Source organism: Carya illinoinensis, chromosome 4 (genome assembly GCF_018687715.1).
Source record: "Carya illinoinensis cultivar Pawnee chromosome 4, C.illinoinensisPawnee_v1, whole genome shotgun sequence".
Classification (NCBI taxonomy): domain Eukaryota; kingdom Viridiplantae; phylum Streptophyta; class Magnoliopsida; order Fagales; family Juglandaceae; genus Carya; species Carya illinoinensis.
Window position 1 is genome coordinate 18779364 of NC_056755.1, and position 26150 is coordinate 18805513.

Here is a 26150-nt window from a genome sequence, read left to right on the forward strand (position 1 = left end):
CACGCCGAATAAACTTACGGCGTTGATGATTGCCACAATGCCTCGATGACTGTGTATTGGTATTGTCATTAAGAACAACATCTAACTCATCTTGAGAGGATAAATATGTGAACAATTTGCGAAAGAAGATACGAGTCATTTGATGAAGGGAGTGGGAGATCAGGAGAGACTGTTGAATTTTAGTTCTTTAAATCAAATGGGACTTGAGTTTGTGAGCATGTGAATACAAGCAGAAAGCATATTTATAGAGGCAAAAGTTACCATTACATATAGGATAAAAAATATTACTGTTTGAGAGAATGTCAAAAAAGTTACCGTTGGAGGTAGGAGTTTAAAATGTTACTGTTAGAGAAAGTCTTCAAAATCTTATCGTTAGAAAATGATAAAAAATATTACCGTTAGAGAAATGACAAAAAAATTTATCATCAATACGTGGATAGGTATTACCATTTTTTAAAAATGCACATGTTAAAAAAAAATTACAATTTTTATAATACGGATTTTGGTTTGAAAAATAATACTGTATCCGATAGTCAAAATCGAATAAGTATTTAGTAGAATGTGATATTTAAAAAAAAGATAATAAAACAAAAGAGTTAGTAGTTAATATTGTAAATAGAAGTGAGAAAAAAGTAATAAATGAATAATAAAAAAATATTATTTTAATAGAATAGAAATAAGGACGAGAAATATGTTGTAGGAGGTTTTTAATATATTAATAAAATTTAGGAAATATAATTTTTAGTTAAATTATAGAAAATTTTATGTAGAATAAGACGAGAATGCTCTTAAAAATTGATCTAATGTTATGCAGAGACGTTGAGCTCTTATTCCATTTTTCAAGGAGGGTAATAATATTATTAACAATGTATGTTTAAGTAATTTTATCTTTAAAATTTTTTAAAATTATAAAATATCTCTCTTAAAATAATATTTTTTCTTATTTAATAAAAGGCTTATACATGCAGTCCATATTTGGAAACTACAAATAGAATTTTTATATTCTTATACCTCATCAACTATTGATTTATTATTCAATTTTTGTTTTCCATTTTGCCGTTTGCGTTTGGATTTAAAATATAAGAACATGATCTTGTTTTATAATCTAAAAAAATAAATTTAATCAGCTAATGTAATTATGTGATTTAATTAAAAATAAATTTAATTTTAAAAAAGTTGACTCAAAGAGTAAAGTATGTCAAATTTTATAAAATTGAATTTATTTTTAATTAAATCACATGATTATATTAGTTGATTGAATTTATTTTCTGCTAAATTATATAAAAAGGTTATGTTCTGAGATTTTTAGTCCAGATTCAAAGAGTAGAAAGAAAAAAAAATAGTTAGATAATAAAATAATAGTAAATGAGATGTAAGAAAATATTATTATTATTTTGATTATTTATTTTTATATTTTTATTTATTATTTTATATTATTATTTATTACTATTCAATACTTTTTTATCACTAATATCAAAATATTTGAGATCACCTTACCACTCAAATACCATCTTAGACATATAATAAGGATAATGATACATTATCAACTACATTACAATTATTGAAAAAAAAAAATTACATTACAATTTAATTACTACAATAAATTAAAATATTAATAATTTTTACTTTAATTCAAAATTTTTGTACTTGCAACAGTTTAAAATATATAAAATAATAATTGTATTGTAATTAGTCGTAAACAAATTGTAATATAGTTCTTCTTATATCATTTTCTATTGAGGGTATGGCTGGAAAAAGAATATGGTGACATGGCCTGTCGTTCTTATCTGTCCTCAAATCTCAACACGTACGAAAGCTTCATTTATATCTGAAAGAAAATAAAAACGTGTTTCCTCGTACAGAATTCCACGAAACTTCCTATCCAAACAAAGCTTTAAGAAAACTCTGTTCTCTCTCTCTCTCTCCCCGCAAAGCCCTAAGTTTTCTCCTCTGAAAACCACGCATACCTCGATCCTTCTCTCTTGTGATGGCGTCCGGATCTTCGGTTCGGGCAAACCCGGGATCCAAGGGTTTCGATTTCGGGACCGACGACATCCTCTGCTCCTACGAAGACTACGCGAACCAGGACTCCTCCAATGGCGGCCACGGCGAACCGGTCATGGCCTCCAATACAGGCAAGGTAACTGTACCTGCTCTCTCTCTCTGAGCTTTGGGATTGTTTTAAATTTGGGAAGTAATACGTGAATAATTCTAGAGGATTAGTTGAGGTTTACTGTTTATGCCATATTCTACAATTTGTTCTCTCTTCGTTGAATTGTAAATATTAGGTTTTTCATATGTTTTATATGGTTATGGATGGTTAAATACCTGGTTACTATATACGGAAAGATATTTAATTTCCAAAACCTAGAATTTTCCCAAAGCTGAGCTTCTTAAAAGTGTGGATTTTTTTTTTTCAAGATGGGTTTTTAATTTTTAGCAAATTAAAGAAGCAGATACCAATTTCTTTATGTCCAAGAAATATATGCGTATGGGGAAGGAAAGTAGAGAACATTCTTTACTTTCTCTCTTTTTTCGAAAATCTCTTAGTCTCTCGATCTGTTTGTAATGATACATACCAATCTATATTTCTTGATTTAAAAAGGGTGCGAGCTTTGATAATTTGCTTTTCGAAAATCTATTGAAAATGTAGTTTTCGCATACTCGTGACGCAACTTTTTCATCCTTTGAGGGCTTTTACTGGTTAGGATCTTCTATGATTTTGCTTTCAAGGTTGTAAGAATTGCATATCACTACTACTTTGATTTAGGAAAATAACTGGTAGTTACTTCTCAGTCATGTTGCTCATTTGGAATGTTTAATCATCTAATGCCTTTAATTGACCATAATGGAACACTGTTGTATTCACTTTCTAGAAGCTGCTGTTTTCTCTTTTGGGCAGGATTTTCACAAAAGCAGAATGGCAAGATCAGCAATGTTTCCTGCAGGCTATAACCAACCAGAAGATTTTTCCAGCCAAGATGTGATTGCAACCGTTGAAAAAAGTATGAAGAAGTATGCTGACAACCTTATGCGTTTTCTTGAGGGACTCAGTTCGAGGCTGTCTCAGTTGGAATTATATTGCTATAATCTTGATAAATCAATTGGTGAAATGCGGTCAGATTTAGTTCGTGATCATGGAGAGGCTGATTCGAAGCTTAAATCTCTTGAGAAACATCTTCAAGAAGTGAGTTAGTATTATCATTATTGGTGATTATTTGCATTATATTAGTGACCTTTATTCTCCTCTACATTGTCCGGTTGGCAATATAGTTTTTCTTATTGGAAGTTAAAGACCAGTGCTTTAGTGAGTTTTCTTGGGCCTAATGAAGAAAGGATGCTAGTGAACTGTAATTTGATAATTGTAGTATGGTTGCTTGGAGTATTTTTAGAAATGACCCGCCTCTTTCAAGTTTATAGTGCATTTTAGGGACCATAACTCTTTGAATTAGGTAAGGGGCTTCATTTGTTAATTGGAGAATGGAGAATGGAGATTGTCGATGCCGAGTAATTTGTTGTATATACTGACTTAATGCAGAGTAATATGAAGGATAGAGAAGACACTCCACACCAGATTAAATTGATTAATAAAAAAAGAACTGGGTGGCTGTCCACCCCAAGGGTGGCTTCCACCCCATTTAGGGTGTGACTGTGACTGGCGTCGCCCCAGAGCCAGGTTGGTCTGCTACCTACCAGGTGGTGGGGTGGCTAGATCCATTCCGGGCTGAAGTGGTTTGCCGCCACCTCGGAGTGGTTGGACCACCCCCTTCATTGGTTTATTTTTTATTTTCTAAATATATCATAGAAAAAATAAGTCACTGTAGGTGACGTCATTTGAAAAATTATGCATCTTACATATAGTTTTCCATTGGAGGGTCCAGTTTTACACCACATCTTGACAGTAGGTGCTCCAATTGTTGTTTATGTGTCTCTTTTTTGCTCTCTATGTATTTGGGTATCATCTTCATTGCTTTTTATTAATAAATATTATTAACTTGGTTATAAAAAAATAAAAAATCTGAATTAAAATTTTAGTAACACCTTGGAGTGGTTTTTATGCATTCATACCTAATACTTCATAGCTGTCACTGGACTTACAAATGAGCTCATGGCATCATCTGTATGTATGTTTTAAAGTGTTTCATAACAGTAAATTTTAAAGTTTTCTCTTTTAGAAATAGCTTTCTGCTCCCAGTCTGATACCATTCGTTTGATCTGCATGCCTACTTTTTAAGACCAAGATAGATTGTTTCAGGTCATATCAAATTTAGAACAATTCATTCTTTTCTTTTGTCAAGTTGAACCTGATAAGAAGCCGTGCATATTCTATGACTTTGGTGTTGGAGGGTAACAATATGGATTAATTTATTCATTTTCATGCTACTTTAGCAGGCTGGCATTTGCATTAACATGCATTGTGGTTTTCAACAAGAGATTAATTTATTTTATACTCACTGCAGGTCCACCGGTCTGTACAGATTCTAAGAGACAAACAGGAACTTGCTGAGACCCAGAAAGAATTGGCCAAGCTTCAGCTTGCGCAAAAAGAGTCTTCTTCAAGCCACTCTCAGTCCAATGAGGAGAAAGCTTCATCAGCTGTAGCTGATTTGAAAAAGACTGACAATGCATCTGATGCGCACAACCAACAATTAGCTCTTGCCCTTCCTCACCAGGTAGTACCCCAGCAACAACCTGTGTCACCCCCTCCCCAAGCACCCACTCAGAATCTAACCCAACAACAGTCCTACTATCTCCCTCCAACTCCGTTACCAAATCCACCAGCCCAAACACAACACCCTCAGAGCCAATATCCACCTTCTGATTCCCAGTACCGAACTCCTCAACTGCAGGACATCTCTAGGGTGGCACCTCAGCCAGCTCAACCTCAAGTAAATCAAACGCCACCAGTCCAAGCATACCCTCAGTATCAGCAGCAATGGCCCCAGCAATCACCACAGCCCCCACAACAACCCTCGATGCAGCCCCAGATCAGGCCATCATCAGCAGCAACATATCCTTCCTACCCACCAAGTCAACCAGCAAACCTATCTCCTCCGGAATCACTCCCAAACAGCATGGCAATGCAAGTGCAATTTCCAGGAATCCCTCAATCCGTATCAAGCCGTGCTGATGCCATTCCATATGGATATAGTGGGGCAGGTAGAACAGTCCCACAGCAGCCGCCTCAGCAAATCAAAGGTGCTTTTGGAGCACAACCAGGCGATGGATATTCAGCCCCTGGATCCCAGCCCACACTTCCTCAGGGGAGTGCATATATGATGTATGACAGTGAAGGTAGAGCACATCATCCACCTCAACTTTCTCATTTCCCTCAAGGTGGATATCCTCCAACAAGTGTGCCTCTTCAGAATCCACCACCACCAACAACAGGCCCCAATCATATGGTCCAGAATCCAAGCTATTCACAGTTCTTTCGCAACCATCCTTATAGTGACCTGATTGAAAAGCTGGTAAGCATGGGATACAGGGGTGACCATGTTGCCAGCGTGATTCAGAGGATGGAGGAGAGTGGGCAACCTGTTGATTTCAATACTGTGCTCGACAGGTTGAATGTGCATTCTTCTGGGGGATCTCAAAGAGGATGGTGAGTGTGAAGAAATTATCCAATGCTTGAACTTCGAATTTCTGTGACAATAATCATTGCGTGTTTTAGAATGCATTGAATAAAAGGATGTTGTGATGTGCACGGTCTTCTTGTATATGTCGTTTGAGAGAGACCAAATTCATGTATAATTTTTCTTATCCTTTGTCTGATTACGTCCCTTATTATCTAGTAATAGAAAGTTCCTTTTGGTTATCTTTTTTCTATGTTTTATTAAATTCCTTTGCGAGATTGGTAAAAAACTGAACATCCCTTGAGTGGAAGAAGTTTTTCAATTTTCGGTAATCATTAAGAAAACAGTTTGAAATGTCTAAATTCAGGAAGCAGTGGGCAATTACACCTTCCAACCAAAAGCTACATCAAGTTTTTCAGCAAAACTAAAATGCACTCTGTGAGAACCACGCTAGTCTATTCTTAAGAAGAAAAATAAATAAAATAGGATTTTATTGCTTTAGGGCGGACAAAACGCTCTAGTTGACGGTTTTGGCGAGCAACGAGTGTTCGGGTAGTTTCGTAAGCTTCTTTATTGGCTTGTCTAAATTCATTTTTAAAATTTAGTCAATATCATACTTTTTTGTATTTGTCTACCTCATCTAAATTCAATCCTTATATTAGATTAACCATTCATTCTTTATATAATAATAAAATATTATTAAATTAATATATTTTTTAAAAATTTATAATTCTACCAATTTAATATTATTAATAATTATATTATAATTAAATTAATATTAAAAAATCATATTTTCAAAGGTTATTTAATTTTCAAAATCATATAAAAATCATATTTTATATTATAATTAAATTAATAAATTATATTATAACAATGAGAAAGTAGTATTTTAATGTTTGATAAATAAATATAGTCTTTCATATTTAGCTGACTAATGTAGTAAAAATATAAAATATTTTATATTTGTCCAATCTAATGTGTGTCTTTTTTAGACAAATAATTTAAATTTTGGCCAACATCCTCGTTGTAATAAACTTAGAGCATTGGCAATGGCCTAGAGTCTAAAATTTAGCTAGAATATTGTGTTTTAGTCATAATATGAACTTCTAGCTAAATTAGTCCATATTGGACTAGCTATCCCCAAGTCTAAAAAATAATATAATATTATTTATCTCAGTTTAGCATCCATCACAAAAATATTACCGCCAATCACCCAGGATTCTGTTCTTTCATCTTTTCATTGGTTTCGTGAGCTAGCAAACACGGGTATAACGAGACAAACACAACCGTTTACAACAATATCTATATCTATATGTGTGTGTTTATGGGATAAATTGGATAAACAAGACAAACAACACTCCATTTACAACAATAATCCACAACCATTTACCATTTACAACAATAAACAAGACAAACAAGACTCCAAGCACTTCCAAATTTTAGATATAACCAAATTTCTCACCCAAATGTAGGAAAAAATAAAAACAATAACCACAACCGTTTACCATTTCATCTACAAAAAAAAAACCAAAAACATTTACCCAAACATATGGTACCTGTATTGGCAGATGAGTGAAGGAAGAACCTTCGGCATGAATCGGGTATCTTCAAGCCGATGAGGCTGATTTGACCTGGCTGGGCAAAACAGGGCACGAAATAGATGAAAAACATGAACATTTCATTGGCAATCAGAGAAGAGGGAGAGAAGAGGGCTGAGTTTGGTTCGGAATACTTCAACAGAGAAGAGGGAGAGAAGAGCGAGGAAGAGAGAGGAAGAGAGACTTACTTTGGACCGCTCGGAGACGACGGCGTCTGCTGGAGGAGGCGACCGCTGGACTTGATTCAACGCGGCGGCTGAAGAAGAAGCGCGAATCCGAGCATTCGGGAGAAAGAAAGATGAGTGATTTTGTTGAGGGGAAACGAGAAACCGAGGGAAAGGGGAGAAAGCGGGTGAAAAAAAAATTATAAACTAATGCATGGACTGGGTACAGTAGCTCGCCAATATTGGAGAGCAGCTTACAATTACTGTAACCTTTATGTCAAACTTTTGAAGTTTGACTAGGCCATTGCAGATGAAAAATAGTTGAAATCTTGGCTATTTTAAACTTGGACAATGCTTTAGCGAGACTGATGCGGATGCTCTTAGTCGAGTGAGGATGTTGGCGGGAAAAGAGTTGGTAAAATATTCAGTTACCAGGCAAAGAAGAATGTTGAATGGACAATAGACAAGCAAGAGAATGGATGAACGAAGGATTAGGGTGGGCAAAGTACTTGCGGGCATAGTTAGGCGAGTAACCGCGAGCACTATGACCAACTTGTACTAAAGAAGAACAATAAATTACCTTCGAACTCCATTATGTGATATTCCTTGAATGACCAATTATTAACTGTTGATGTTTAGCATGAACAAATTGTATTGTATTGTTTTGTTACTGAAAGTCACTAGTTTATTGTAAGTATGGCATTATTGCATTAGATATGAAATTATATATAAAAAAGTATCTGTGAGTGATTGGTGTTTATATATAAAAAAAACTACCTGTGATTGATTGGTGTGAAAGTTTCTGAGTTAATATGCATAATCAGCACATTCGAACTCAGAGCGGAAAAATGTATCTGGGCTAGTGGACATGTTCGGACTTAGAGGGGATAAATGTCTCTAGTTTGGTGAAAGTAATGAAATTCAGAGGGTATAAATGTCTCTAGGTATAAAGGTCTCTAATCCAATGGATGATTCAAGTCTTGTTTGGATAATAAATTGATCTCAATTCATCTTATCTTATCATTACATCTTTTTCAAACTTTTAAACAAAATATAATAAACAATTCAAATTTTTTAAATACCAAATAAAAAATAATATTAAAAAACTATATTCTAACAATGTTTTAAGTTTTATTCAACTTTCAACTCACTTCTCATCTCATCTTAACTCACTATTTAAACCTCCTATAAGAGATTTTGAGATGCCTTTGGGCATAAAGGTCTCTGGTTTAGTGAACCCACTTGGACTTAGAGGGTATAAAGATCCCGATTCCAGTGGTTGTCTACCAACTAATAGAGGCTTGGAGACTTTTAAGGTGAAAGATGTTTGTGAAGCATTGAAGTTCTTGAAACGATATCACACTTTCAAATTCAGTAACTGCAAGAGGAAAAGCATGGTGTGATTTTAAAGGCTATAAAATTGTATTTGTATATTTGTTAGCAAGTGTCATTACTACTTGATATCATGAGCGTAATCCTAGGACTGACTTACTAAAATTTTAAGATCTCATTGTAGGTGGTAATCCCACAACGGTCTCCTTACTCAGAACCATAGATTGTATTGTAGAGGACACTAAGCAAGATTTTGCAATTGTACAGTCAAACGATGAGGAGTTGGATTGAAGTAGTTGTTGTGGCTAGTAATGCATGCTATAACATTTTGAAGACTTGATGATTGTAAATCTGTAACTAGAGGAAAATGCATGTCATAATATTTAGAATATTTTATGTTAAAGGATGTATGATCTGCAATGTAATATCTTTTGGTGATTAGGAAAGCTTTTGGATTGAAATGTAATTTATTTGGTAAAAGTTCTAAATTATCTTTCTCCTACAAATTCTTGTATAAGGAAAATATCATAAATAAAAAGGGATTTCACACACTAATGTGGCATATTATTAATGTGCAATGTGTCTTTTTTCACTCTCTTTTTCTCTCTTCTTCCATTTCTCCCTTCTCCCCGACGTCTCCCCCTTCTTCCTCTTTTTTTTTATTTTTTATTTTTTTTTTTATTTTTTTATTATAATTTTTATCTCCCCTTCCCCTATACCACCACCCATGCCCTCTCTTTGTGTCAGCCATGGTGGTCGGAGACCACCTCATATTGGGCAGAAGAAGCCGGCAGTCTCACTTGGACTATCGGAGTGGAGCGTCGATAAGGAACGCGAATCCGAGAGTATGCCTAGGCGAGTGAATCGGGTCAAGCCATGGATCCACAGTGCCACTCCATCCAGCAAGACTCCACCATGCAGAGGAAGTCGCCATGATTGGCGTTACCATCTGACCACCAAGGCTGGGTGCGATGGCGAAATGTGGCTAGGAGGAGGAGAGGGGTTCGATTTCAAGAGGAGGAGAGGGAGAGGGGCTGCACTGTGGGGGCACTGGGTCCGGTCAGAGGTCATCAGTGATGGGGAACGACCGTTGGTGGTGGGCAACTATGAGTTGCGATGGTGCTACTATGGCTAGGAGAGAGAGTCGGGTGAGGGAATGGGGCACACAGCTGCGGGGAGTTGAAGGGAGAGAGAGAGAGAGAGAGAGAGAGAGAGAGAGAGAGAGAGAGAGAGTGAGGAAATGAGATGCTAGGAAAAATGGACACGTGGTACATTGATAGTGTGCCACATCAATGTATAGGATCCATTTGTGAGATCTTTTTGTATCTCTAACAGCTCCCATTGTATAATGGTAATATCATGATAGGTTCATGTATAAGTATCGGGTGTGTAACTAATGTTGCATACCTCAATGACTCTTGATATCATGGAAGGAAAACAACCTACCTCTTGTATGTGGCCTTGTATTAATTTAAACATTCACTACAAAGATTAAAAAAAAATGACAAAATCAAGCTATACAATCTAATGTACATGGAAACTAATGACTTTATGTTGATTACAATCATAAGGATATATGATGGAGTGAACCATGGGTATGTTCATGCCACGTTAATTCCTTTATTCGTCTTTACTTTTTCCAACATTTTTCCATCTTTTTCTTATAGGCAAATGATTTCATTATAATGATAAAAAAATTTATATACAGTCACTTTTGTTTATTCTTTTGAATATTCTAATAATATTATTGGTTGTATATTAAAAACAATTTGACGCAGTCAATTACATCAATGGAGTTTATAAAAAATATGTAAAAGTAACTGTATATAACATTACAATCTAAATTATAATCGGTGGATCCAAACTACAGTCGGGGAGAGTTGAAGACATTTACAATTTCTCCAAAATTTCTAATCCTAGGTGCTTAACAATCAAATTAAGCGTAAAACGAAATATATTGAGGAAAAGTTGGACTAACTGAGTAGCCCATGTCCCATACTCTCTTCGAATAGATTGCAATATGGTTTATGAGAACACCAACCATAAAGGTGGTTTTTCCTCGTGATCTTGATCTTTGAACATACTTTATCTTGACACTAAGTTTTCTGTATTCTATCACTTTACAAGACAAGATCCAAACAAATGACCAACTCATCCTATCTTATTATTTACTAAATGAACTAAATCCCATGGCATTAGACTTTCAAGAGTAAGTAATTTTCCATCTCAATCGTAATATATTTCTCATTATGTCATAAAGCCCGACCCAAAGAAGATAGCTTTTAGTTTGCACCTCTGTAGAGTGTATTCTGGGGCACCGTCCAAGTTGAAAATTGTCATTTCCCTTATAATTCAACTTGACCAAATCAATAAAACATATTATTGTTTTCATTTTTCTTTGAATCTTTTTAGAAAAGAAGTCAATATGAAAAGTCATTGTTATTTAAAAAAATGCAAAAGGAAAATATTCAGTTCATTCAAGTTGGATTATAAAATGGTATGCAAACTGTCAGTTTCTCAACTCAATCATTACATGTACATTGATTACATCCATTAAAATGATTGATTATCCGATCCGGGTGTCCAAATATCTAATGTAGTGAATATAGATCCGGGTGTCCATCCATGCATGAGTCTGTTTACGCGTTAATCACTAGCATGCCTGACTTGTCCTTAATGTAGTGAATATAGATTGAGTTTTAACATGTTGAGAGTGTCTGCACAATTCGTAACTATATTTACCATTACTCTCAACATGTTAAAAGACGCTCTAATTCTGATTGTGTTTTTAGATATCATTTAAATAGTTACTAGAGTTGAGATAAGTTGATAATAAAATTAAAAGTTAAATAAAATATTATTAAAATATTATTTTTTAATATTATTATTATTTTGATATTTAAAAAAGTAGAATTATTTATTATATTTTATGTAAAAATTTGAAAAAATTATAATTATGAGATATGATAAGATTAATTAACTATTAAATCGAAACCGGGCTAATCAGTCTCTCCTCTTAATTGATAACCCTTGGAAATTTCCTTAATTTCCTTTCCAAAAAAAAACCCTTCTGGAAATTTGATCTACTACCTTACTAAACTTTTCTTTTGTATATATAAAAAGAAATGATATTTACAGTATTTAAATATGTAAATTTGCATATTTTTTTTTTAAAAAAAGTAAATATAAGACCTATATAAAAAATAATTTTTTAATAATAGATCCTACTCTTTTTTTAAAAAAGTATGCAAAATTTACATATTATAAAATGAAAAAATCTACTCATCATCCTTAAACAACATCTACACATAAGTTTTTTAAAATTTTTTCTCTTACCAAATATTTGGTGTATAGATGATGAGTAGAAGAATTTAATTAGTTTAAAAGAAATAAAACTAAATGAAAATAAAAATAAAAATTAGTGATACTCAGCGCAAAGTTTTTTTTTTAATTTAAATTTTTTTTTATAAAAATACATAAATTTACTAATAAATATTTATTTAATTATTAAGTAAAAAGATTAAAAAACAAAATATTTGAACGGTGAGCAGGACCACAGGAAGAACTTAGCATTTTCCAAAAAAATTAAAATCCATCTCAATCGGAGAGTAATCTACACGCGGTTTTTTGTTTTAGAATAAATTTGAAAAAAAAAAGCTTGGAGCTCCAATTTCTTTTTTTAAATTTTTTTTACTTAATAATTAAGAAAATTTTCTTTAATAATATTGTAAAATTTTTAACAATATAAAAAAATTAAATATATATATGTACCAAATTTGATAGCTTCAAATCCCTCGTTAGTCGTTACTAAGGTCAGATTTTTCAATCATTAATTCAGAATGTCGCATACAACGGCAACGTGGTGGGTCGCCTACTAGGACCGGAAACGGTCTCGGGTTGTAAGTTGTAACGTCACATTGGTGTTTATTAGACATTAATTTACATGAATATGACCTAAAGTATTGACGTTCGTTTTATCAAAATTATCTTTAAAATTGAGTTAAAAGCATATGTTTTGTATATAATTAAAACTATTCAAGATATAATCTCACATTAAATTAGTCAAAAAAATATTATAATATTATTTTTTAATAATAATATTTATAATGTCAGATAAATATGGTTTATAGATTTCAATGATTTCACAGCTTTCAATTCCATTTTTAAAACATATTTCACAGCTTTTCAACTTTCTATGATATCCATAGATAACAGAGTTTGAATATTCAGTTACCAGGCAAAGAAGAATGTTGAATGGACAATAGACAAGCAAGAGAATGGATGGACGAAGGATTAGGGTGGGCAAAGTACTTGCGGGCATAGTTAGGTGTGCAACCGCGAGCACTATGACCAACTTGTACTAAAGAAAAACAACAAATTACCTTCGAACTCCATTATGTGATATTAATCCTTGAATGACCAATTATTAACTGTCGATGTTTAGCATGAACAAATTGTATTATTTTGTTACTGAAAGTCACCAGTTTATCGTAAGTATGGCATTATTGCATTAGATATGAAATTATATATATATATATAAAAAAAAAAAAAAAACTATTTGTGAGTGATTGGTGCGAGAGTTTCTGAATTAATATGTATAATAAACACATTCAAATTCAAAGTGGACAAATGTATCTGGGTGAGTGGACATGTCCGAACTTAGAGGGGATAAATGTCTCTAGTTCGGTGAACGTAATGAAATTCAGAAGGTGTAAATGTCTCTAGGTATAAAGGTCTCTAATCCAATGGGTGATTCAGGCCTTGTTTGGATAATAAGTTGATTTCAACTCATCTCATCTTATCATTACACATTTTTTAAACTTTCAAATAAAATATAATAAACAATTCAACTTTTTTAAATATCAAATAAAAAATAATATTAAAATACTATATTCTAACAACGTTTTAACTTTTATTTAACGTTTTATGATGGAGTGAACCATGGCTATGTTCATGCCACTTTAATTCATTTCTTCGTCTTTACTTTTTCCAACCTTTTTTCATGATTATAATGATCAAAAAATTTATATACAGTCACTTTTACGTATTCTTTTGAGTATTCTAATGATGTGATTGACACAGTCAATTTGAATGTGTATTTCTCGCACCATAGTGAATAATAACACTAACTATATTGACAGACTAATACATTTGTGATTAGTCAATTCGTAAAAACTTACAAAGTTTTCAGGAGATTTCTAAAATTTATAGAAATTATACTATTGAATTTCTAACGAACTGTTACAGTAGCATTACAATCTAAAATACAAATGGTGAATCCAAAGTACACTTGGGGAGAGTTGAAGACATTTACAATTTCTCCAAAATTTCTAATCCTAGGTGGTTAACAATCAAATTAAGCATAAAACGAAATATATTGAGGAAAAGTTGGGACTAACTGAGTAGCCCATGTCCCATACTCTCTCGGAATAGATTGCAATATGGTTTATGAGAAGACCAACCATAAAGGTGGTTTTTCCTCGTGATCTTGATCTTTGAATATACTTTTATCTCGACACTAAAAAGTTTTCTGTATTCTATCACTTTACAAGACAAGATCCAAACAAATGACCAACTCATCCTATCTTATTATTTACTACATGAACCAAGTCCCATAGCATTAGACTTTCAAGAGTAAGTAATTTTCCATCTCAATCGTAATAGATTTCTCATTATGTCATAAAGCCCGACCCAAAGAAGAAAGCTTTTAGTTTGCACCTCTGTAGAGTGTATTCTGGGGCACCGTCCAAGTTGGAAATTGCCATTTCCATTATAATTCAACTTGACCAAATCAATAAAACATATTATTGTTTTCATTTTTCTTTACATCTTTTTAGAAAAGAAAAGTCAGTATGAAAAGTCATTTTTATTTTAAAAAATGTAAAAAGAAAATGTTCAGTTCAATCAAGTTGGATTATAAAATTGTACGCAAAATGTCAGTTCTCAGCTCAATCATTACATGTACATATATTGTCTTATATGCACGCGTAAGCCTAAAGTAATGGACAAATGCAATAACCATGATAGATACAGCTTGTAACGCAAGTATCTGGACTTGCATAGAGGATCAAGCTTATGGGTCATTCTTGATTTGTTTAGTTTGATTGTCAATCTTGATTCGTTATACTTTATAATAACTATCTAGCCTACATCACCTTGTGGGCTTGTATATGTTCATAGTTCTTATATTATTAAAGCTGGTTTGGATATCTAAATGTAAATTATTTTATCTTATCTGATGTAATTATTATAATTTTTATAAATTTTTAAATAAAATATAATAAATAATTTAATTTTTTTAATTTTTAAAACAAAATTAATATTAAAAAATTATATTATAACAATATTTGATTCAACTTTTAACAAAACACCTCATCTCATCTCATTTGAACTATATAATCAAACAAGACAGTAATTTGACCTTTTCTTCTTGAACTTGTGGAAGTAGGAGGTTTTAATTAGGATTGATAGATCTCACTTTATGTTGATATATACAAGATATTAAGTTGGCCATAGTATTTGCCATTTGGTCACTAGCTTTATTAAAATCATTGATTAAGGTATAGAAAGCACAATAAATGAATACTATAAGATGGTAATGTTTATCCGGATTTAGCTAAAGGTATTTGGAGAAATCTAGATTCACATTCGGATCTAATTGAGGAGGTGGATATTTGGATTCGGCTGTATTTAAGTTTTCAATATTGGCTATCTCATTTCTTAGCCGTCCAAGTAGTTGCTAGCTTTGAAATGGACCATACGATTAAATAATTAAAATATGTACAAGACGGAATTGACCGCATGCACGGGCCGGGACGATTTCCGGTCTTAGTGGAAGTCCCAACATGTTTTTTTTTTTTTTTTTTTTTTTTTTTTTTTGATATTGGGGAATGGGAAGGGGGATCGAACCCAAGACCTCTCTTATAGAGATTGGGTCTCATGCCATCTGAGCCATATGCTCTTGGCGGGAGTCCCAACATGTTGTACGTCGTTGTATGTGGATTAATGATTCATTTCTGACCTTAGAAACGACGGCTAACGCTGGATTTGAAGTTTTCAAACTTATTCAAAAACAGAAAAGCGCGTGTAGATTACGCTCCGATTGAGATGGATTTTAATTTTTTTTTTTAAATGCTAACTTCTCCTGTGGTTTTGCTCGCCGTTGATATATTTTATTTTTTATTTAATAATTAAATAAACAGCTATTAATAAATTTATGTATTTTTATAAAAAGAAATAAAATTTTTTTTTTGCACTAATAATACACCCAGCAATAATGTTGAGCAGTTGAGTATCACCGTCCAATTTCTTTTCATATAAATATATTTTATATTTAAAAAAATAAACACATTCTATAACATTAAATATTATCCGTACATAAGTAAAATATCTATACTTCCAAAAATAAATAGAAAAATAATATTTGAAATCGTGGTTGTGCAAACGGCGTGCAGTCGCTTTGAAAAAAATGAATTAATATGGGACTCACATGAAAAAAAAATTAACTTTTTAATCGTGGACCCCACTCTTCTTCAAAGTGATTGCGTGGCGTTTGCAATTCCACGATTGTATGTAGCATTGCTGATACTTCCAAAAATAATTAAGCTGTCTCGTATTTTCCTTCTAGGTCCACAGCTCTCTCCCTAGATAAGTTTTCTCTGCAGCTTCTAATAGTGAAGTCCAACACCCACCCCATCCAAACGACTGCCACCCCTACTGCCACATTCTTCCTGTCATCCTTTCCATTTTCTCTTAACATTCCTCCTACTTCTTTTCAAAATAAGCAAAATGCTATCCAAAACTCACTCTCCTATATGGATATGAAAAAGCTGATCAACCAAACTGAAGCACTTGCCTAGGCGGATTTACATCTTTCTCTTGAAAATGAACCTACAAATGAAAACACAGAGTTAGCACTCATTGGTAGAATGGTTGCAACTCGACCTCAACAAGATTTCATTACATGCTTCTTTTAAGGCAGTTTGGAATTTCGTTCGTAAGTTTCATATTGAAGATCTAGATATAAACCTTTTTTCTCTCCACATTTCATAATGCTAGTGATAAATAGAGAATCCAGAATCAAATTCTATGGAATTTTAAGGGGCATCTCCTCATTCTCAAAAGCTATCTTGCAGGTTTCACATGGCAAGAGATGAGTATTAATACATTCATCTTTCATGTTCAAATACATGGTTTGACCATAAAACATATGGCAGAAAAAAAATGTCTCTAAAATCAGGAGAGCTCTAGGTAATTATCTAGGAGTGTATGTAGATCCAATGTTTTGGAGGTTGTAAGAAATTCATTCGAATAAAGGTTAAGTTAGACAATAACCAACCCTTGAAACAAGGACTCTGAAAACCTAGAGACTACAACGACACTTGGGTCTCGTTTAAATACAAATGCCTCTCTGATTTCTAATATGATTGTGGCAGAATTGCTCACTCCTGAATCTTTTGCACTTACTTAAATTTTATCCCTAACCACCTGCCTTTTGGCCCCTGGTTTCGTGCAGAATCTCTTATTCTCATGACGGTTCAACCACCACTACAAGGTTAATCTATTGTTCCTACGCTACCTTTGGACAATATTGTTGATGACGAATCTAACTATGATAGGGCCCAACCTAATTCTAAGACTGAGGAGTATGTTATTTGGTAATTCGGCCCTAATGTTGCCTATGTCTTTAGCCCTAGTTTCTCTTGATAGATCGGGTGGTTCTTTTGTTCCTTCGTTGGATCAAGGGAAAGCTAATTTTATAGAAGCATCGGATGAAAAAGGAAAAGCCATTTAACTGGAAGAAAACCCCTTTGTAATAGGAAATTCTTTCGTTAGGGGCCGATGGGGAAAATCTTGGCAAATTCCTCAATAAGATTTTCTGGTTAATTTTGAAGCTGTAAATCCTCATGATAATCGATTCAAGACCCAGAAAGAAGAAGAAAAAAACTAGAAAGGAAAACAGCAACCTCACCTATCGGAGCACGTCTTCACAGAAGAAGGTTGGCCCTCAAGTGGTGCTTTCGAATGTCTCTTTAGCCACACTCAACGGCACAACTGGAAGCTAAATACCCAATGATCCGAAGGATGCGATGAACCCAGCTACTATAGATTATTGTAGTCTTTCAGAGTTTAATGTCCCACCAACTACTGGAGAAGCCCCATTCAATCAGAGAATTAACTCCTTCCCACCAAACATTTTCCCATCAGTCACTCAAGATTTTCACACTTCACAATTAATGGCAACATAGTCTCTCTATAGCAACTTTGTAGATTCGGCACTGTAGAATTTCACCTTCCCCCAACTTTAAATATAGAGGTTTGGTCCTCTCAATGGATGAAGATTCAAGCAGCGGTTTTGGATTTAAAAGCTATACAGTAGAAAAAGACTAGGCCATCTCAACAAGGCCCATCGAATCATCTGTTTGAAGTCAAACTAGATACTTTAGGAAAGCCTGATGAATTTTAAGGCCTACCTGTCGGTCAATCTCAGATAAATGCTCAGGCTCAACAAAGCAAATGGAAATATGACCCTCTTTTCAATGCTCATAACCCCACCAAAAAAAAAAAAAAAAGCAAAAGGACCTAAATTTCCTCCCCACTATTTCGTACCAGTTGGTTCAACTCATCACGCCCAGCTTGGGCCCTCACCCTCAATCTGAAACTCTTCCTACAAAGAAGCCTAGGCCCACCATCATATATGTGGCCAAATATAAATCATCTAATCCGGAAGGATTTCAAGCCCATTCTGCATTACAAATGCCATCAGAGAGTTCGGCAACTCTAGTCCCTCTATCAAAAATTGAAGCTCCACTGAAAAGGACTGCTCCTCCTTGTACTAAATATGTTGATCCATCGAAACTAAGTGTTCGTTTGAAAGCAAATAACAAAAAATTATTTTATTTATTAATCACGCTATCATTTACATTATTTCTAAATAAAATCGAAAATTTTTACAAATTATGTGTGAACAAAAAATGATAAACATTATTATTAAATTTGCAATAATTATTAATGTATAAATTAAAACAAATCAAATTAATATCATCAATTTATCTTAATTACAAGCGAACTTATATGAATATAAAAAAATTAAATAATATATTTTCAAATGAAAAATAAAAATGAACATACCAGGAAGTGGAGCACAAACAGAGGAACAACGTGGGCACAACGAATTGATACCAACCAGATTGATGAACAGTCAAATAAAATCAAAAGCACAAATCTGTAAATAAAACATACATAAAAAAATATTCTAACGATAAAAAAAATCATATTAATAAAATATATAAAAGATAAAAGATAAAAGGCTATAAAAAAACTACAAAAAATGGAAATGCTATTTTGTTTTATTTTTTATTATAATATTTGTGTTAATAAATTAATGTTCATCAAATTTTTAAAATTTTTTAAACAAATTTTTAAAATAAAAAGACTAAGTACTATATTTATATATAAAAACTTAATAACCATAACTTTGAAGTGATTAGTAAGCAAAATGGTAATGGTGTTTTACTATTTGATTCTAAATAAACAGTTAATTATAAGAATTTAGACAATTTTCTTATCATTTTTGTAAATAAAAGATTGTAAAAAAATGACAAAAATAAAGAATATAAAAAAGATGACTTTATTTTTTTTACTTTCCTTTATAATGTTTATATTAATCAAGAATTGTTTATAAAATTTTTAAAAACTTTCCAAACATTGATATTAACTTTGCAAACTTTCCAATTATAAATTTCAAAACTTTCCAAACATTGATATTAACTTTGCAACAATTATTATAGTATAAATTAGAGTGAATAAAATAGTGAAAGAAAAAAGATTCAATAAATTACATGTCAGTAGTTATAAAAAACATTCAGTCAAGCCCACCTCATTATAAATAAAATTCTACAATAATGCAAATTTTTAATTTTTTTCTTATTTTAAAATTTTAATATAATCATATGCACAATTTTATATATTAAAAAATAGGATTAAATATTCGATCCATGCACGTAAATTTACAAATCATAATTGAAGATATATGTCCTAATAGCTAAACAAACAAATCAAAATTTTATAATGCAAAAAAAAATTTAAAAAAAATTTAATTTTTTTTTTACATTTTAAATTCTAAGTGAAATTTTATTTATAACTCATATATTAAGCAAAAACATTTAAATTAACTGTGTACTAATATCTAGATAACAAAAATCTTTTATAAACATTATTATTAAATTTTGAGTCATTATTAATGTATAAATTAAAAAAAATAAATTTAACAGCATTTTAAATTTTATTTGTTTATATTTTTAATTCTTAATATAATTTTATATAAAATTCATATATGAATTGAAACAATTTAAATGAAGTATATGCTAATAGTTAAATACTGAAATTTTTTTATAAAAATTATCATTAAATTTACAATAATTATAATTATTAATGTATGAATTGAAACAAATAAAATTTTACAACATTTCAAATTTTTTTTGATGTTTTAAATTCTTAATATAATTTTATGTAGAATTGATATATTAAGTAGAAAAATTTAAAACTTAAATTTAAGAGGAAAAAACATTTTAAATTTTTAATAAAATTTTATGCAAAATTTAGACATTAAGTGAAAAAATTTAAACGAACTATATACTAATACATAACTAATGAAATTTTTTTATAAATATTATTATTAAATCTGTAATTAATCATCAATATATAAATCAAGAGAAATAAAATTTTACAACATTTTTAATGTAATTTCATATTTTAAATTGTTAATAAAAATATAGTAAAATTGAAATATTAAGTGAAAAAATTTAGATCAAAATGCTGCCGTTTAAACCTTTTCAACCCACACCGTCCCTATCCAAAACGGCGTCGTTTTGACACCACCAAAATCCTAACTATAAAAGCAGCATAAACTCCTCTCTCTCCCTTCCAGATCTTTCTCGCCCACCTCCCTTCTCTCTCTCTCTCTCTCTCTCTCTCTCTCTCTCTCTCCTTTGTTTCTTCTTCCCCGCCCCACCTTCTTTCGCTCCTCTTACATTTTTTTTTCTCTTTGTGTTTAGATGTGTGTTTCATTTCTCTCTGATTGCTTTGCCCTTTTTTTTTCCCCTTGAGATTCCCACTCCCCCTTTCATTCTCTCTTTGTTTTTGCTTCCCCGTGCCCTCCCCTCTTCTTCTCCTGCTTTTACATATTGTTTTGTTTGGCTTTTGCTTGTTTTTTTTTTGCCATTTGATTTCAGATCTGTGGTTGATTTGCTGTATAAAATAGCATTTTGTGGGTGTTGCCGATTTTTTTGTTTGTGTTTGGGATCCTCTTGTGGGTTGAAAGTTGGGATTTTTTTCGTCATTTTGGGACGGTTTTGATGGGTTCTTGCGAGGGTTTGTTTGGTTGCTTATTTTTGTTTGCATGTTTTAGGAATTTCTTTGTGGGTTTTTTCGATTTTTGTTGTTGCGGTAGTCGATGATGCCTTGGCAGTGTTCTTGATGTTTTTCTTGTCTTCTTGGAGTGTTTTTTCAGATAGCTTCGAGTGTTCTTCTTATGTTTTCTTTTTAGTTTTCATCCCGTGGTTGATGATGAAGTTTTTTTTTTTTTCAATTCCTTCAAAGTATTTTTTTGTTTCTTACTCGTTTGCTTTGATGCTCTTTTTTTGTTTATTTATTTTTTTTTTTTGCGTTTAGATCTGTGTTCTTAATCTTTTTATCTTTTCCATTCATGTTTATTTTTTGTTTTGTTTGTTCTTACAGGTCTGAACACATCTTCAAAGATCTGAAGAGACCTGTTTTTGGTTTATTTTCTTGCGTTTATTTACAGATTTGAACATATTGTTGCGTTTGTTGTTACATTCATGTAGAAAAAAAAATTTCTTGGGTTTCATGTATATTCGATTAAAGTTTTTTTCCTTGCATCTCAGATCTGTAGAATAATTTTTTTTTTTTTTTTGCGATCTGTGTTCTTATACCTTTTCAGTTTGAAGAGATCGGTTCTTGGTTTATTTTCTTGCATATATTTAGAGATCTGAACAGATTTGAACAGTTCTGAAGATATCTGTTTGTTCTTTCATCTCTTCGTGTATATTCGATTCACGATTTCTTTTTCCTTGCGTTTCAGATCTGTGGAATACATTTTTTTTTGCGATGTCTTGTTAGGGTTTTTCAGTTTTCGCTCCAAGTTTTTTTTTTTTTTTTTGTTGCGTTTGATTTCTTCCAATTTTTTTTCTTGTTTATCGCCGTTTGATGTATATTACCTTTGTATTTTTCAAATCTACAAAACAAAAATTGTTTTTCTTTCCATTTGTGTTTCTATGCTTTTTCTGTTTTCGGTTCAAGTTATTTCAGTTGCAAAACTTGAACCTTCAAGTTCTTTTTTTTTTTTTTGCTATCTGTGTTCATATGTTTTTGTTTTTTTTTTTTTGCTTTCCATTCAAGTTTATTTATTTTTTGTTGGGTTTGATTTGTTCTACTTTTTTGTTTCTTGTTCTTCAAATTTTGATTTATATGACTTCTGTGTTTTTTTGATTTCTCCCCCACCGACGTATCTTTACTAACTGTGTTTTATTTTTATTTCTTAGTATTCTGAGTACATACGAGCAAATCAGAAGATGCAATTTTTTGATGTGTTTCATTTTATTTGCTAAGATGTATATGCATATTAGCAACTGTGTTTTTTTTTTTTTTGTTGGGTTTACTTTCTGTATTTTTTTTCCTTTTACACACTAACTGTGTTTTTTATTTTTATTTTTAGGTGTTCTCAGTACATACGAGCAAATCTTCTCGAGCAAATCAGAAGTTGGAATTTGCATGATGTGTTTGATTTTTTTATTGGGTTTACCTTCTGTATTTTGAGATGCATATGCATATCATCTAATTACTTACTGTAAGAAATTCATTCATATAATACAATTCATTCTCACAGTACTGAGAAAGGGAATAAGAACATACCTGAGATTCACATTCACGAGTAATTTGCTCTAGCGTAATTTTTATTTTTGAAAGTTAGAATACAGACAGTAGAGTTGGAAGATACGAGATGAAAGACATTATTATTAACATTTAAATCTCAGTCAGATTCAATTTATCAAACTAGGTAATAACCTTTAAGTGTAAAAAGACAATAAAATCAAGGCGGCTGAGCAAAACGGCACTAAGGACAACGAACTGAATAACAAAATTAAGGGACAAAAAAGGAAATTAAACAGTAAAAGTAAATTAGTCGGTGAAAAGGTATAAAGACCAAAATAACTGTCGGTAAAATAAATGAAAAATGTAAACGATTGTAATTGTCAAACAAAACCAAGGGTAAAATAGGAAAAAAATAGTTAGACGAAATTATTGTTCTTAACCGATTCGCATTTTATATATTAGTATAGATATATATATTAAAAAGATCACTTTTTTTTAATAAGATCTACATTTTTATTAAAGGTATGTGCAAGATTTTCATGCTTAAAATTTGTATCTAATATTACACTTTTTTTAATATGATCTATATTTTTATAAAAGGTATGCGTGAGATTTTCGTATTTAAAACTTGTATATAATTTTACACTTTTTTAATATAATCTACATTTTTTTAAAAGGTCTGTGCCATATTTTCACACTTAAAACTTATATATAGTACTACTCAACTGTATTTATATCTTTTTGAATTGTAAAATTATAGAAATCTAAATTTTATTATTTATCATCCTCATACATCACACATAATATGTTTTTTAGATTAATTAAATTATTCTATTAATTATTTATATATTATATATTTGATAAGAGAAAAAATAATAAAAAAATAATATATGACTTTTTTTTTATGGAAATATGCTTCAGTGCATTCATTCATAACGAAGTTACAACTGTGACTTATCAATACAGGAGAACCAGACTATAAGTCAACTAACGCAACTGCTCAGGAGCTTCCCCGTCAACAAATTTCTTTGTGACGGACATTGTCTAAACTTCTACACCTTCTCTCCTGACAACAGTCAAAAGAGAAAGCGCTCTGTCAAAACAGAGCTAAAAACCACCTTTTTTCTCTAAAGAAAAAAGGTACATCCACGCTCCATCCTCTCAAGGAGGAGGAGTATAACCACACTCTATCCTCTCAAGGAGGAGGAGTACCAACACCTACATTCCTCCAAAAGAGGAGTAGGACAAAACACCCACATTCCTCTAAAAGGAGTGGGACTCCAGCCTATTTATTATTAATAAAACCTAATACAACTTACAAAAACCAGAAACTTAAAAAAAACAGATAAAGGCCTATTGTGCCGTGGGGGCCCAGCCCAAGCCAAGACCCTGCGTGTGTGCCCGTGGGGGCCCAGCCCAAACCAACCCGTTAGGGTTGCGTCGTTTCATTCTCCCGCCGCCACCCACTATCCCTGTAAACCAGCCTGCACACGAGCCGGCCGCTCCACCCCGATGCAAGGGAAAACGTCACTGACCCAGGTGAACGCACGACAACCCATAAAACCACAAGCCAAAAACAGAGCAGCAAAGCTCCATCGCCATCAACCTCTTCCATGGACGCCGTCTCGCCCCGGCCAAGGACCGCCATCCCCAGCTCAGACCCATAACCCACAACTCGAACCATACCCAGAGTAGCCCCGCCTCGCCTCGAACCACTTCTCCAGCTCCCTCACCGTATGCCTTCCTTCCTCGCCGTTTACCCTCCACCTACGCCGAAGGACCACCGAATGATCCCCGGAGCAGGAACACCACAAACGACCCATGAACGTCCATACCAAAACAGAGCATCAAGCTCCGTCCCACACCACCTCTTTCCCACCATCCCCTCCTCCCCTTGTCCTGCAGAAACGGCCTAGACGAACATCCGGCACTCCAATACAACCAGACTAAACTAGGAAAGCAGGAAAACAAAAGTAAAAAAGAACATGAGAAAGGAAGAGGGGAGGGAGGGAGGTGGGAGCGGCTCCCACCTCCCTCTGCGGAGGATTTCTGACTTGCTTTCTAGAGAGAGGCGGGAGAAAGGAGCCGAGTCTGACAGATCCTTCTAGCGGACGTCATTGGCATGAAAATTAATAAAGCCAAAAAATAATATATGACTTGTATCGTAAGGATGAGGAAAAGACGTGAGATGTTTTCAAGCAACATAACTTAGAAAACCTTCAAGTATGCTAATCTACGCGTTTGACGTCATAGACTCAGAAGATATGGAAAGCCGCAAAAGATGTTGAAAACTTGAAACAAAGTAATAATGATCTACTTACACTTTAAGAAACACCAAGCGTTAAGAACGAGAGCAGCAAACCATCGAGGAAAAAATATTAGGAAATTTCCCTCTTTGTCTCGTATTGACTTTATGCCCATCTTCCTTGTCTGAATTTCATTGAAAGACTCAATATAAATATAACTTTTTTAAAATGAAAATGATGCTTTGAAAATGAACAAGCATGAAATAGAATATGCAATTTCCAGTATCTATAATAATAGTTTTAGTAAATTTATCTGGGTGTATTAAATACTTAAATAAATATTATAGAATCTATTTCATTTCCAGTACTCGGTACGGATTGGTTACATAAAATTAAAAATCTTATCTTAACTCATCATTATAATTTTTTTAAATTTTAATATAAAATTAATATTAAAAAATTATATTATAATAAAATTTTATTCATTATTATTTAAAATATCTAACTTCATCTCTTCTCATTTATGTAACTACACATCTAAATATTGAAATTCGATCAAAAAATTTAGAAAATATTTATCATTCGAGTTTTGCATTATACTATAGTTGTGAAGCTCCGAAGAAGATTGGAAGAGCCTCTTTTTAAAAAATAAAAATAATACATGCATAATTATTTTTTACTTTTTACACAAATTTGTTAACAAAATTGTTGTGCTTATACTATTTCTCAATGAAACCTTCTTTTTCTTATTGGCTTGGATTATTTTCGCACCTTTTTATTTCACTTGGTTTCACTTTTATACGGTCATTTTCTGCAATTTTTTCTTTCAGATAAAATAATCATTAAAAAATAGACAGGGACCACATCAACACAACATAAAAGAGTGAGACTATATCACAATATACGGATATATTGAGACAATTTAAATCAACCATTGTAATTGAGATCACAAATTTAAAATAAAAAGTGACAAAATTTAGAGTCTCATTTGATATAAGATAGTTTATTAAAAGTTGAATAAAATATTATTATAATATAATTTTTAATATTAATTTTATTTTGAGATTAAAAAAATTTAAATTATATTTTATATTCTATGTAAAAATTTATAAAAATTATAATAATTAGATAAAATAAAATAAAATAATTTAAATTTAGATATTTAATCTAATCTTAAAATAAGACGGGATAAAATGATATAATTTAGATTTAAATATTTAAACTAATTCTAAAATACGCATTGTTAGAAAAATATAAAAAATCACATATTATTACTATATTATATAAAAAAGTTTTAAATTCAAAATTCAAACCAACTCACCAATTTGGCCTATTACCGTA

The 26150-nt window shown here is 32.1% G+C and overlaps 1 protein-coding gene across 1 annotated transcript; it reads left to right on the forward strand.

The window, feature by feature from the left end:
- Positions 1-1844: 1844 nt before the first annotated feature.
- LOC122307620 (putative uncharacterized protein DDB_G0294196) lies at positions 1845-5818 on the forward strand. The gene is made up of 3 exons (XM_043120610.1): positions 1845-2140; positions 2903-3187; positions 4461-5818. Exons 1-3 carry the CDS (start codon positions 1988-1990, stop codon positions 5607-5609), a joined length of 1587 nt encoding a protein of 528 aa, XP_042976544.1. The 5' UTR covers positions 1845-1987; the 3' UTR covers positions 5610-5818.
- Positions 5819-26150: the final 20332 nt, after the last annotated feature.

Excerpts from the sequence above, each read along its gene's own strand:
- LOC122307620 (XM_043120610.1), top strand. The coding sequence starts at position 1,988 with ATGGCGTCCGGATCTTCGGTTCGGGCAAACCCGGGATCCAAGGGTTTC. Across the intron at positions 2,141-2,902 it reads TGGCCTCCAATACAGGCAAG|GATTTTCACAAAAGCAGAAT; the intron begins GTAACTGTACCT and ends TCTTTTGGGCAG. Across the intron at positions 3,188-4,460 it reads TTGAGAAACATCTTCAAGAA|GTCCACCGGTCTGTACAGAT; the intron begins GTGAGTTAGTAT and ends TACTCACTGCAG.